At 36.2% G+C, this 13427-nt stretch overlaps 1 protein-coding gene and 1 long non-coding RNA gene across 4 annotated transcripts in view; one reads left to right on the top strand and one right to left on the bottom strand.

Annotated features, from left to right (window-relative positions):
- Window positions 1–13427, top strand: part of TRDN (triadin) — a 389767-nt gene that overhangs the window by 148229 nt on the left and 228111 nt on the right. For both annotated transcript variants that reach the window (XM_045499455.1, XM_045499454.1), the window contains one exon: window positions 1398–1475. In XM_045499455.1, the coding sequence (XP_045355411.1) occupies window positions 1398–1475 (78 nt within the window). The remainder of the gene's footprint in view (window positions 1–1397; window positions 1476–13427) is intronic.
- Window positions 1–13427, bottom strand: part of LOC123608965 — a 37415-nt gene that overhangs the window by 17508 nt on the left and 6480 nt on the right. For both annotated transcript variants that reach the window (XR_006717543.1, XR_006717542.1), the window contains exons 2-4: window positions 10121–10226; window positions 6257–6365; window positions 391–515 (exon numbers count right to left, since the gene is read on the bottom strand). This is a non-coding gene — a long non-coding RNA (uncharacterized LOC123608965). The remainder of the gene's footprint in view (window positions 1–390; window positions 516–6256; window positions 6366–10120; window positions 10227–13427) is intronic.

Below are 13427 nucleotides of genomic sequence, written 5' to 3'. Positions count from 1 at the left end.
CATAAAGTGAGAATACACCTACTCCTAAGGATCTTGTGAAAATTAAATGACTTAATGTATCAAAACTGATTGGGATTGTTCTAGGCATAGAGTAAGCAGTATGTAAATGTTAGGTAGGGAAAAATAATGGAGATCAAACTTTTTTTAGAGTGCCCAGCCTCATCTTCTCTTTGTATACTGAAAGAGGAACTTTCATGTTGCCATCTGTTTCTATCAGATCTTTGCTCTCATTAGGAAAAAAAATTAATAATAATATGGATCGATACTTTTCTAGGTATATGACTGGCGTGTCATGAAACAATGTGCTTTTATGCATGCTTGAATATGCTCAAGAATCAACCTAGATGGTCTAACCACTATAAGAGAATCCTATAATGAATGGAGACTAACCGCTATTTGGCAAGAGGGTCCAGGATTCCTCCCTTCTCACCACCACAGAAGGTGGTGTGTGTGCCTCTCCAGTTGCTCTGCTTGCTAATCCACAATTCACCAGACCAAACTAATTTTGACAAATTCTAAAAAAAAAGGAAAACTTCCAGTAAGCAGGCAGGTCTGCTGACATTTGATAATATCTAGTTGTCAGTGAGATTTCAGAAGGTGCCTATGGCCACACCAATTCCTGGATTTAAAAGAAACACACAGCAGAAATTTGTGGAATAAAAATTAATGATAAAACATTTTGCAGACATTTCATACGGGATCATATGTTAGTTAATGTTTACAGTTCACGGCCTGGATGGTTTTGGTTAATTAAAGAAATCACTTGGGATAAGGAAGCACTCAGAAACGATTGTGGGTTTTTATACAGTTCATAATAAGCCCAGAGACTTGAGGGAGCCTTTCAAGGCTCTATAAAACTGAATATATTTTCCCTTTGGCCTATTATTTACTTAACTGCAGGTCATTTACTTCAGCAGGAGAAAATGTACCTGTTCAATATCAAAAGGCCCATGAATTTTAACCTTCTTTTATTGCCCTATTATATCATTTGAGAATTTTAAGTTAAATGAAAAAAATGGTGATTTTTCTCTATATTAGGACTCCTCTCAGCTTCTGTGATTTTAGTTTCCATAATTTAAAGTGCATATTGAAAATAAATTGCTTTATTTGATTGCATGTAGATTTTCCATTAATGAAGTCCAGTAGATATATTTAACATTGTATATACATCTATGAAAAGTAATATATTCAGAAATAGCTCTGAAGATAACGGAACCTGTGTATGTATCCACTTAAAGATCTCACCTAATAACAATTTTCTTATTGCATAATAATATGAATTTATACTTCAGATTATGAATTATGCATGTTGGGGAAGGATCTAGCTATTTTAGTTGAGGATATTAAATTTGTTAATACTTTTTTTTTCAATACCTACTCCTGCATTGTGTGCACAGGACAAAGCCCAGCCGTACCACCTCCATTACCAACAGAACGAGCTTCCAGTCCCACTCCGGCATCACCTACCCCTGAAGGCAAGTATTTTATGTTTCCAAAACTCTCCTCTATTATAGATAAAGTAGAATGCAGAGAAACAAAAACAATAGTAACAGCAGAAACAAAAAATCCATATTTTCTTAAATAGTGTTGGTACATCTAAGCTACAGTTTCCTTTCCCTGAAATTACAACTTGCTGTCTTTTGGAAAACCAAAATTTTTCCTCTTAAGATTTTATACTGGTGATCATCAGCTTCCAGAAGAATGACCAGCTTCATGCTCTGGAAATCAAGCTAGAAAGTACAGAGACAAATAGTCAAGGATATGTCATGCAACTCATGCAGTTTTACCACAACTTGACCAATTTAGTGTCTTTATGACTCTAGGACAGAGTTTCTGGGTTTAAATCTGAGGTTCACCTCTTACTAGTTTTGTACATTTTCATTTACTTAAACTCACTCTTCATGAGTTTTATCACCCATGAGATGAGTTGAAAATAGTACTGAGCTCATAGAATTAGTGTGAGGATACAATGGTGTGTATCTGTGTGTGTGTGCCAGTTTATAAGCACTTTATAAAATTAATGACTAATACTACTGCTATTAATTAGTTCTTCAAAATATGGTGTTTGGGGATTGGCAAAATTAGGGGAGGCAAGTGTCATCATAATCAAGTTTTCAAAATCATTTGTCTTCATTTATTCATTCAACTATCATTTATTAAATTCCAACCATAGGATCACACCAGGTATTGCCCAAAGTACTAGAGATTCAAAGATTAATAGCAAATAGTTCCTGTCCTACCAAGACTCAGTTTACAGGTGTAAAATTAAAAGTAATTAGAGAAGCCAGATATAAAACACAAAGAATTAAAGCCAAGTGCACCACTACTTTTTTGCAAGGGTACAGATGGAGGTCTCCTTCAGACCATCATAGCATCCCTTTCACTCCTAGCTCTGTCAAACACTGAAAAGGACCTTCTGTGTGTGTGTGTGTGTGTGTGTGTGTGTGTGTGGACACAGACTGTTTACCCAAGTTCCACACCCATCTGTCCAGCAGCTACCTGTCAACTTTGCTCACCCCATGAGTTCAGCATCCCCAGAGAAAGAACTGTCTGGCAGAAAAAAAAGGTCAGAGTTCTAGGACCTGAAGTGTAAGAGAGGAAAAAATTTCAGGTGGCCACACCCTGTCATCCCCACAGACCCTTAGACCTAGGGCAGGATGTAGCCAGAGGAGGGCACAGAGAACCCTGTAAAGCACAGAACCTACTGGAGGCACCTTGGTTGCTGGGTTCTAAGAGTTGTAGTGATTACACCATAAGATAAGAACCAAAATAGAAACCAGTGCTGAGTACTGTGGAAGCTTAAAGAAGGTAGGGCATAGCTCTGCTTGGAAGAGGTGAGTAGAATTCCAGGAAAGGCTTCTCTGCAGAAGTGGCTGTGGAGCTTAAATCCCAAGAATATGGAAGAATACACAAGGAAGGCAAGGACATTACCAACAAAAGAATTGGCATATGAAAAAACATGGAGATGAGAAAGAAAGAGGTTTTGTTCAGATACGCCTAAGTACTTCATCTTGGAGAGAAAGAAGGCAGTATGAAGAGGGTCTGGGACAGATGAAAGGCATGCAAAGGACAGATCACGAAGTGCCTTGTAGGCTAAGCTTGGGATTTATATTTATCTTTAAATTTTTATTATAAAGCATTGAATAGTAAAACGAATCTGCAATATACTCAGCCTGCAGATACATTTATCAACATTTTCTATTCTTACTTATCCAACCTTTCTTTTCTTTCCTTTTTTTCTTCCTTTTTTTTGTTTTTTTACTGCTTGTATTTTTATTACTTTTGCAGATCTCTGATATCATGCTACTTCACCCAGCTAAGGAATTTTTATTTCCTCTTAAAATTTTTGACATGTTTACATGGTTCAAATTTTAACAATTACAAAAATGATTTAAGGTAGTGGAAAGTTTCCCTCCTGGCCCTATGCACTAACTACACAGTTCTCCTTCTAGGCAACCAATGTTAGCTCCTTCCAGAGATATTTTGTGCATATACAAGCAAAATATTTTCACCTCAGCTAAGTAATTTTTTTTCTATAGACGATAAGGAATTTCCCATAGATGAGATAGATATGTTCATTTTAAAAGGACAATTTGACTGCCATCCTGCTGGTCTAGACAGGTGGTATGAGAGTGATTGCAGACACCTGAGAAGAGAATAGTCCAACTAAGTTGTAAGGCAAGAACTTAACAGTGGTGTAACGGTTGGAGAGAGCAGGTAGATCGGAAAAGTACCTGGAAAGGGAATCAATTGGTTAAAGTATCTGATTACTATGCATGCGGAGATGCAACAAGTAATTAAAATGACTCCGGCTTTCTGAATTAGATATCGAGGTGGACAGAGGTGCAGTTAACTAAGATGGGAAACCACTGAAATAAAACAGGCCTGATGAGGAGAAGCAGGATATCATGGGTTTAGGACAGACTGGTACATGACAGTTTCGCATGGGCTTCCAGGTAGAATTACTGAGCAGACCATGCTAAATTGGCACATGGAACTCCAGAAAATATTATATAGCTGTTATCTGGAATTATATACTCATGTAAGCTGTCCTTTCCTCTATGCCTTACTTATCTTCTATCCCCCAAACCCCATCCCCAGATGAAGTTCCATAATGAGGAGAAAATGTCTGAGAAGTTCAGTTCATTTCATGTATCCAAACCTGTCTTACAAAGGGGACCAGGTCTTATTGAACATTTCTTGTTACCTAGAGGGATTGTGGGAATTCTGTGTCTCTGAAAATAGTGATTTAGAGCCTGTGCTCTAGAATCACACAGATCTGTATCCAAATTCTGATTTTGCCATTTTCTACCTGGAGGAACAAATGCAATAACTAAACTTTTAGCCTGTTTATTGGTAAAATACTGATACTCATATTACCTGTCACAGAGAGGTCTTGTAAAGACAGAATAGAGCTACAAAAATTTCAATTATTATTACTGTGTTTGATATTGATAAACTTGGGAATTCTCCTTCGACTGCATTTTATTGATTTAAGACAACTTTTCACAAAGAATAGTTTGCAGATTGTCAGCACCAAAATCAACTGTGAAGCTTCTTAAAAATTCATATTCCCACCATATCTTAGACCTAACATATCAGATTCTCTGGCAATTCAGAGAGGAAAGAAATCTCTATTTTTATCAAGCTCCTCAGTTGAATCTTATACACACTAAATTTTGAGAACCTTTGGTTTACGTCCATGTGTAAAAAAACCTTACAGATGCAACAAACTGTTTTACACCAAACACCTAAACTTGGTAGCCTGTTTCAAATAGTCTTTTCTATTTTATTTTAATTAAATGAAATTCATTAATTTAATTTAATCTGAATGCCGTGGTGAGAGATGCATTATCCAATTGACCACAGACCAAATGATCCTTTTGGCTATACGTTTATATTTCACACAGCCAATAGCCAGGGAAGGATTTGGGTAGCTAGGCAGGTGATGTTTTCCTTTGGTTGTTTTCTGACATCAGCATGTTCTACTCACCTTCTGTCCAGATCCTGACCAAGTCACACCTGCAGTTATGCTCTCTGCAACTCATATTTATTTAGAATATTATGTTTTCTGTACTTATATGAATTTTACATTTGATATTTCAAAACCTTGTAAAGTACACATTATTAAGGATTAACAAATGTAGGTTTGAAATTTATTTATTTATGCTAAGTTAGTAAATAGCAGATCTGGGTTTCCAGCCCAGAATTTCTAGTTCTATGCCCAAGGATCTTTCTCATATACTGCTATGAAGACATCAGCATTTGAGGCTCCTACCTTCATGTCTTCTGAGGCCTCAACAAGTTTTGGAGGATGAAGACATAAAGTGTTGTGCTTTAGATTTCATGAAGTTCTGTGATAGAAACATCATGTTCTGATCTTAGTATAGAGAAACCTAGCAATGCTTCTTAAAATTTAGTGTGCGCACAAATCTCCTAGGGCTCTTGTGAAACTGTAGATTCAAATTTGGTAAGTCTAGTGTGGGGCCTGAGATTCTTCATTTTTACCAAGCTCCCAATGTTTGCTGATGTTTCTGGTCTAGGACTCCATCTCAGTAGCAAATCCCTAGGTGATTTAGAGGGAAGTGGAGAGCAATTAAATATTTCTAAAAATGCTTTTAATTTAGGACTAGTCACCTGAATGACCTGTAATTGGCCAAATGTCCTTCAGAATGACTAAAATGTCACCCATGGAGAAATTTTGACTGCTACTTGTCTGGGAAAGAACAATAGTTTTCAAGTCAAGTACCTAAGCATTCTAGAAAGGCTTGCAAGAGAGCAAGAGAAATGCCAGTGGGAATGGGGGGAAAGGTTACATTATACTTGCAAATTATAATAACCTAGTGTACAGTATGTAAAATATTTTGATTTGGCCAGCTACACAAATGGAATGAACTAGTAGCTTTAAGCTTTAAATAAAATCCTGTATCATCTGTTAATCAGTGGTATATCAATACCCATCTAAAAAAAAAAAAGATTTTTTTTGGTCATTAGAGATCACAATTTAATGTAAAGTACATGTAAAATCTTACTCCAAAACTCCAAATCAACAATGCTTCCTGAATTTTTAGAGAACAGTCCAGGACTAGTCCCAGGTTTGAAACCTTTGTCTCCCATCCAAAACTGCTGCACACACATTTTATTGGGTCCACACAAGTTTTCTATGTACTGATTTTTAAGTGTGGTCATCTTGAATATGGGGAATTTCCCATTGTTTCCATCAACTGCCACACCTCTGTTTCACCCATTCACTCACTTGGCTCTTGATGTCATTTCTGTGTGTGACCATTATGTGAAAACAATTCCTCTCGATATTATAATTTCTTAAATTCCTGATCAGCACTGGATGTCTTGGTTTGCAAGAGCTGCCAGACAAAACACAACAGATCAGGTAGCTTAAGCACCGGAAATTTCTCATAGTTCTTTAGGATGGAAGTCTGAGATCAGAGTGCCATGATGGTCAGGTTTCTGGAAAAAGCCCATGTCCTGGCTTGTAGACATCTACTCCTTGCTATCTTCACATGGTGAAGAGAGAGCTCAAGTGGCTCTTCCTGTCCTTGGGACACAGTTCTATGGGATCATGGCTCCTCTCTTACAACCTCATTTAAGCTTAATTACCTCCTAAAGGCCCCATCTCCATCCAGTACAGTCATATGGGGGTTAGGGCTTCATGTGTGTATTTGGAGGAGACACAATTCAGTCCTTAGCACTTGGTAACCTCTGAGCCTCATTATTAGTAAATTAGCCGCCTAAATGTTTACCTTATACAATTAGAGTTGTTTAAATATTTCTTTTTGTGTAGTTGATGATTTGCCTTTGCATTTCTATCATATGTGGTTTCTCACCAGTATAAATTCCCAACTTGTATCATCTTTTGCATATGCTTGATATTGATAGGAGTTAAATATTTTTAAAAATGTCTTAACTGGACTCAAATGTAACTGAGTTATACTGAAAATAATAAAACCAAAACTGAGTAAACTCATCACTAGCAATTATTGCATATCATTTACCTAGCTAGTAAGCAGATTATTTAGAAAAAAATGCTTAGAACTCGAGAGAGAGAGAGAGACAGAGAGAGACAGAGACAGAGAGAGGTCAGAGTCACATTTTGTTTGGCATTTGGACTATAAGAGCTTGTGTTACTGGAGATAATTTGACAAAAAACTGACGAGTGACTCTGTCACTGCCCCAATGTTCACAGGACAAGGGATAGCCTATAAATAATAGTGTCACCTTAAGTTTCATTGGATTCTAATTCTGTTGTTGTTGTTGTTGTTGTTGCTGGGATATGGACATAAATCAAGGAACTCCAATTCCCCAATTTGAGACAGATTTTGATAGATTATTCAAGTGTTTGGCTCCAGTTTATCTCCTACAAGAGGTTCATAAAACACCAAATAGAAAATGTTTTGCCTATCAGTCTGTCACTTGGAAAAGGATGTGTCGTTTGTAAAGTGGGACACTTAGGCTTCTATTGTTCTATTAAAGAGCTATTTAATTTGACATTTTATCCTGGAACCCAATATGGTGTTTAAGTGAATAACATAATGATGCAGGATTACAGGACTTTTGCTAGTATCTCCTTTTACTCCCAGAGAAGGAGTCTTTATGCTGAGGACACTGGCCCTGACCAGGTTCCCAAGGAGTCCATGCTATCAGGCGACGCTGAGATCATGGGCTTTGTCAAGGCTTGCAGATGTGCCTGCAAATTCATTAACATAATTGATTAGGAACTAGGACATATTTAGTATTAATCAAGCTGTTTTTAGTGAGGTTGATTATGCACAGTCCTTGATGCACTATTTTAGTCTGAAACTTCCTTAGGACCAAGTTGCAAGAAAATGGCATTACGTAAAAAGGAAATTGCATGTGGCACTAACGTATGCTATTTGATTTGAGGAATACAGATAGAGCAGGTAAAATGTGGGAGCTTAAACATATTTTGCATTTTTTTGTTTTAAGAAAGTAGAGCTTATCTATACACTGGATTATTAAGTTTGTTCACAGGACATTGGCAACAGTTTAGAATTTTAACAGATTTTAAAAAATCATGGACCTTGCTGTGAGTGAAACTGCTCTCATGTCTGTGAGGCCCTTAAAAGTTTCCGTTGTGTTTTCATGGCACTGAAAACAAGGAAAATCAGTTTCTCACAGCACACACTTCCTTCTTGGAAATCTTGGTGTGCTTCTCAAGCTATTTGTCTCATGCCTTGAAGATGTATCTTGCCGTCCTTTAACTTCGCTCCTCTCCCCACATCACATGCTTTGCACATCATAATGAAGTTTTTATTGCTTTAAATATTTGGATGTGAGGACTGATTGTATATTAAATCAGTTGTTTCCTTTGACTCCTCCTATATTTTTTAGGATATGTCTGGCCATGGAAAGTTGGCTACAATAGCATTAAACAAATCTCATATAACAATCACATCATGTAATCATTTCTGACATTGTCAATTGGCATTTAATTATGGATATAACTTAAAAGGGACTAACTTAAATATAATATTAATTCTCACATTCTTTCTAAAACAGTATTACATTTTGTGACAGAATTCCCATATCCACTGGGAGCTCTCCTGGGGCTCAAAACCCTGTAGGTTCAAAGAGCCACTAAAGCTACCACTTACCTTATTAAGAGAGCTTATCTACTGAGTTCCTCCCCCCAAAGAAATGGCAACTGTTATATTAACATTAGGTTATTCTTATGTTTAGCCACTTTATCATCAAATGTTCATCAGAACTGTATTTCTCAGGAGGAATTAGCCCCTGACTCCTCTCAGACAGAATCCTCAGTGATTAAACAAACAGCTTCAGGCAATATTTTCCAACCTCACCCCACCACCAAAAAAAAAAAAAAAAAAAAAAGTTGCTTCATAAAATCGTAGTAGAAGCAAAGTTACCAGATATGATCCCATTATTTTTTAATCAACAATGCGAAAAGATTTTTTTCTTTCCCCCTACTCAACATGGACATCCCCCACAACATCATGTTTTTTGTTGTCATTGTTCTCTAAAGAATAGAAGATTTCTACTCACATGTAATTATTCAACATTTAGTGTAAAATTGTCACAACTTGTCTATTGTGGCAAATATGTGGAAAGAAGTTATGTGATCCTTTATTAACTATATATCTTATGCTTAAGTTACTTTTAATATTCCATTATAAACATATAATTTACATAAATAAAGGCAAATATAATAAGGTAAATAAATACTGTATACCCTATCATCTTCTTGAATAAATATACAATTGGTACTTAGTATGGCAATTGTAAATAATATAATAAATGCCATCATCCATATGTGGGCAAAAGAACTCTAGAGAGAAGGCCAAGGACTCAGCTTCTAATCCCAGCTTTGACACTAATCAGTTATATGACCTTTGACAAATCAACTGACTTTTTAGGATCTCCATTTCTTCACCTGTAATGTGTGGGGACAGAACTTAAATGGTCTCTTTCTTTAAAATGTTTGTTTGATGTTTATTTATTTTTGAGAGAAAGAGAGAGTGTGTGAGCAGGGGAGGGGCAGAGAGAGAGAGAGAGAGGGAGACACAGGATCTTAAGCAGGCTCCAGGGTCTGAGCTGTCAGCACAGAGCCTGATGTGGGGCTTGACCCCATGAATCATGAGATCATGACCTGAGCTGAAGTCACATACTTAACTGACTGAGTCACCCAGGTGCCCCTAAATGGTCTCTTTAAGTCCCTTTTTACTTCCACCCAAAGATTTTAAACTTATTGTTTTCAGGCTGATGGGTTGGTAATTAACTACCTTAAGAGCAGAGGGAGGACTTAATGGCTTTGTATAGAGGTTAAATAGCTACCAGAGATGTTTACAGTATGCTTGTGGTCTGGATAGAGATATCTACTTGGGACAACCAGGCATGCTCCTATGCAATGAATAGTACCACGATGCATTATTTACTGATGTACAGAAGTAAGTTGTACAGACCATAAAAGCTATAAAAGTTAGGATGAAGATGAGATATGAGTGAGACAAGGCTATACGATGAAATCACAAGACTTGCATTGGGCCATAAAGAGTGGGTTGGTAGGATTTGTGTAGAGGAGAATGAAGCATTATAGGAAACTTATTATAAGATTATTTCTTACCATAGGATGAATCCGAGGACAATGTTCTACAGGAGCTAGTAATGTTTTATTTACAATTCTATTAAACCAAGAACTTTATCACCTTAGCTCTTCAGTGAGATATATCCTAAGAAGCAAAGAGCATAAAATAATAAAATAGAAATTTGGCCCCAGTTCTTATTCCATTAACTCTATGACACAATGAATTTTATTGAACTTTAGGCCAATATAATATTTTTCTTTGTTTTGTGGTGAAATAAACTTATATCTTTCAGCAATTTTTGATAGAATTGACCTTTAGGTATTAATTTTGATAAAATATATAAACCAAACTACTTTCACTAGTTATTTAACTTAGAAACTTAACACAACTAAATGAAATAATGTGTATAACAACGTAGCACATTTTTTAGCACAGTTAGGTACTCAACCATTAATTGCTATTATTATTATTTTTATCAGGAAATTTATCTTATATGTATAATAAATCATTAAATATTATGGTAGTTTTTAATTGGTATCTCTAGAAGATAATAATGCATTAGTGGCATTAGTCAGTATATGTGAAACTCTATATAATTTCTTAGTATAGAATTTGGTTCATATCCTGAAGGGTTTTGTACACACAGCTAAAGATTTTATGCCACCTCACAGACTACATGAGCCTGTTAAAGCAATTGAGCAAAGAAGGAGTATGGTCAGATTCACATTTTAGATTTATTGCATCAGCCATAGAAAGAATGGATAGCTGAGGGGTGGAGATGGGGGTCTGGAGATGAGATAATTATAGGAGGCTACTGCTCGTGAGGAAAAATTATGCTACTTTTCTTTTGAACAATTCCATTTAACCCTCAAAACAACTCCAAGCAGTACATATGATTTCACATCATTTTAGAATTTAGAGCTGATCAGAGAAATCAAGTAAATTGCCTAGGAGAACACAGCTATAACAGTGATATACAATTGACCTTCAAATAATGTGGAGATCTAAGGCACTGCTCACCCCCTCCAAGCAGTCACAAATCCATGTATAACTTTTGACTACTAGAAAACTTAAGTATTAATAACCTACTGTTGACTGGAATCCTTATTGATACATAAATAGCTGATAATACATATTTTATATGTATTATATACTGTATTCTTAAAGGAAACTAGAAAAAAGGTTATTAATAAAATCATAAGAGAGAAAATAAATTTATACTACTGTATTTATACTACTGTATATTTATACTCTATTTATTAAAAAAATCCATTTGTAAGTGAACCAGTGTGATTCAAATGTTGTTCAAGGGTCAACTGTAGTTGGAATTAGAAGCCAGGTGTCTCATATCCAGGTTTAGACCGTTTCCATTATTTTAAGACTAGCAATTAAGTGTTAGGGTTGAGCATGATTGCTAAAGTCTGTGTGACCTGAGTACATTTACTCAGTGTAGTACATGGCATTAAGAATAAGAACAGGTTTGGAGAGATGATAATGAGCTCAGTTTGGGGCTTGTTGAGTATGTAAGGGTCCCTGGCATATCAAGATGCAGAGGTACGGTGAGACATCCCAGGGCTAGCAAAAACAGGAAGGCTCTATCAGTCCTAGGCCTGAAGAGGTAGGGGAATGGAGTGGTTTACAAAGCCAAAAGCCCTGTAACTCTAAGAGAGATGCTCAGTCAGAGCTATGTCCTGCATTAAGACAACACATCATCAAAATTCTGTAAAATGATGTGTGTAATATCCTCGATAAGCCTGGGAGGGAATTGGAAGATAACTCTTTTTTGTTTATTTTTATTTTTGAGAGAGAGAGAGAGAGCGCGCGCGCACACACACACACACACACACACACACACACACACGAGTGGGGGAGGGGCAGAGGGAGACAGAGACAAAGAGAGAGGGACTATCTTAAGCAAGTGGAAGAATGTCAAGAAAAAGGGAAAGAAGAAGGGAAAGAAATGGGAGTTTTTCGTGGATTATGAAATATAAATACATTTTAATAGGTATTAAATATATTTCATAAGAAACTTGTGTCTCTAGAATTTTTCTCTCTTGTCATTTGGTTCTGACTTCCCACCACTGATTATTGGAAAGACTTTTTTTCTGAGACATTTACTTTTTCCTATTGACCTATGTGTAAGGGAAGTTTTTTCTACCCCTACACATCTAACAGTATAGTTAGGGTTGATCTGATTTGACCCTCCAGCAGGACTAAGTGTTTATGCTGGGGATCAAGGGGTGGCATCCACAAAGCAGGAAAGAGTAAAGGAGCCATTTGTTGATTAGAATCTGTTATTTGTTCTCTCATAACTTTTATCATCGTATCAAGAAAGTAGTTTTTACTCAGTATTTTGATCTATAAAGGAACAGAGAGGAAGTTAAGGATGACGTGGGCTGTGAATATGTGTGAACATGATCTATTAGTAGCTTTCTTATTATGGCATTCTGATTAAAACCTCTCATGCCAGCAAATTTTTCTCATAAAACATTTTATAAAAAATAACTGGATCCCTCCAAAGCTCTACTTTGTAAGTACCAGTATTTCTTTATAAAACATTTATTTGTTTTTAAAATTTTTTTTTCAACGTTTATTTATTTTTGGGACAGAGAGAGACAGAGCATGAACGGGGGAGGGGCAGAGAGAGAGGGAGACACAGAATCGGAAACAGGCTCCAGGCTCTGAGCCATCAGCCCAGAGCCTGACGCGGGGCTCGAACTCACGGACGGCGAGATCGTGACCTGGCTGAAGTTGGACGCTTAACCGACTGCGCCACCCAGGCGCCCCCATTTATTTGTTATTTGTGTCAGCTTAACCTAAATGTTTCCTCCTCTTAGACGAGTTTGTTACAATTCCAAAAGATAATTTTCTTCTTCTCTAGAACAAAATGCAACTTTAAAGCCAGGTCAGTTTTAGCCAAATGGAGTAGAGTCTTGGCAACTGGTAACATAATAAAGGATTTATTGTTTTAATATTTTTGTTTGATGTAATGTTTTGATGTTTAATGTTATGTTTAATGTTTTAAACATTAAACATGTAAAAATTTTTGATCTACTAGAATAGACCTTATATGTGGAAAGAGAAAACAAAAAGTTGTGTTACTACTTTGGTACAGTTCATGAGAGATGATGGAATTTATGTAGCCCATGAGTTAAAATAAACGCAAATTCAACATATTAAAATGATTACAACTTTAAAGTTGTACTCTTTGAAAGGATACTTGTTTCCTTTTTAATATTGATGTCCATTAGACATATTATTAAAAATGGAAAGGTTTCCATTGAAAATCAGACTTACACACATGTCCAATAACTCTTAGTAATTTTAAAGTCAAATTGTTTTTGA

The sequence above is a fragment of the Leopardus geoffroyi genome, chromosome B2 (assembly GCF_018350155.1).
Source record: "Leopardus geoffroyi isolate Oge1 chromosome B2, O.geoffroyi_Oge1_pat1.0, whole genome shotgun sequence".
Taxonomy (NCBI): Eukaryota; Metazoa; Chordata; class Mammalia; order Carnivora; family Felidae; genus Leopardus; species Leopardus geoffroyi.
This window is presented reverse-complemented; position numbering and strand designations above follow the sequence as displayed.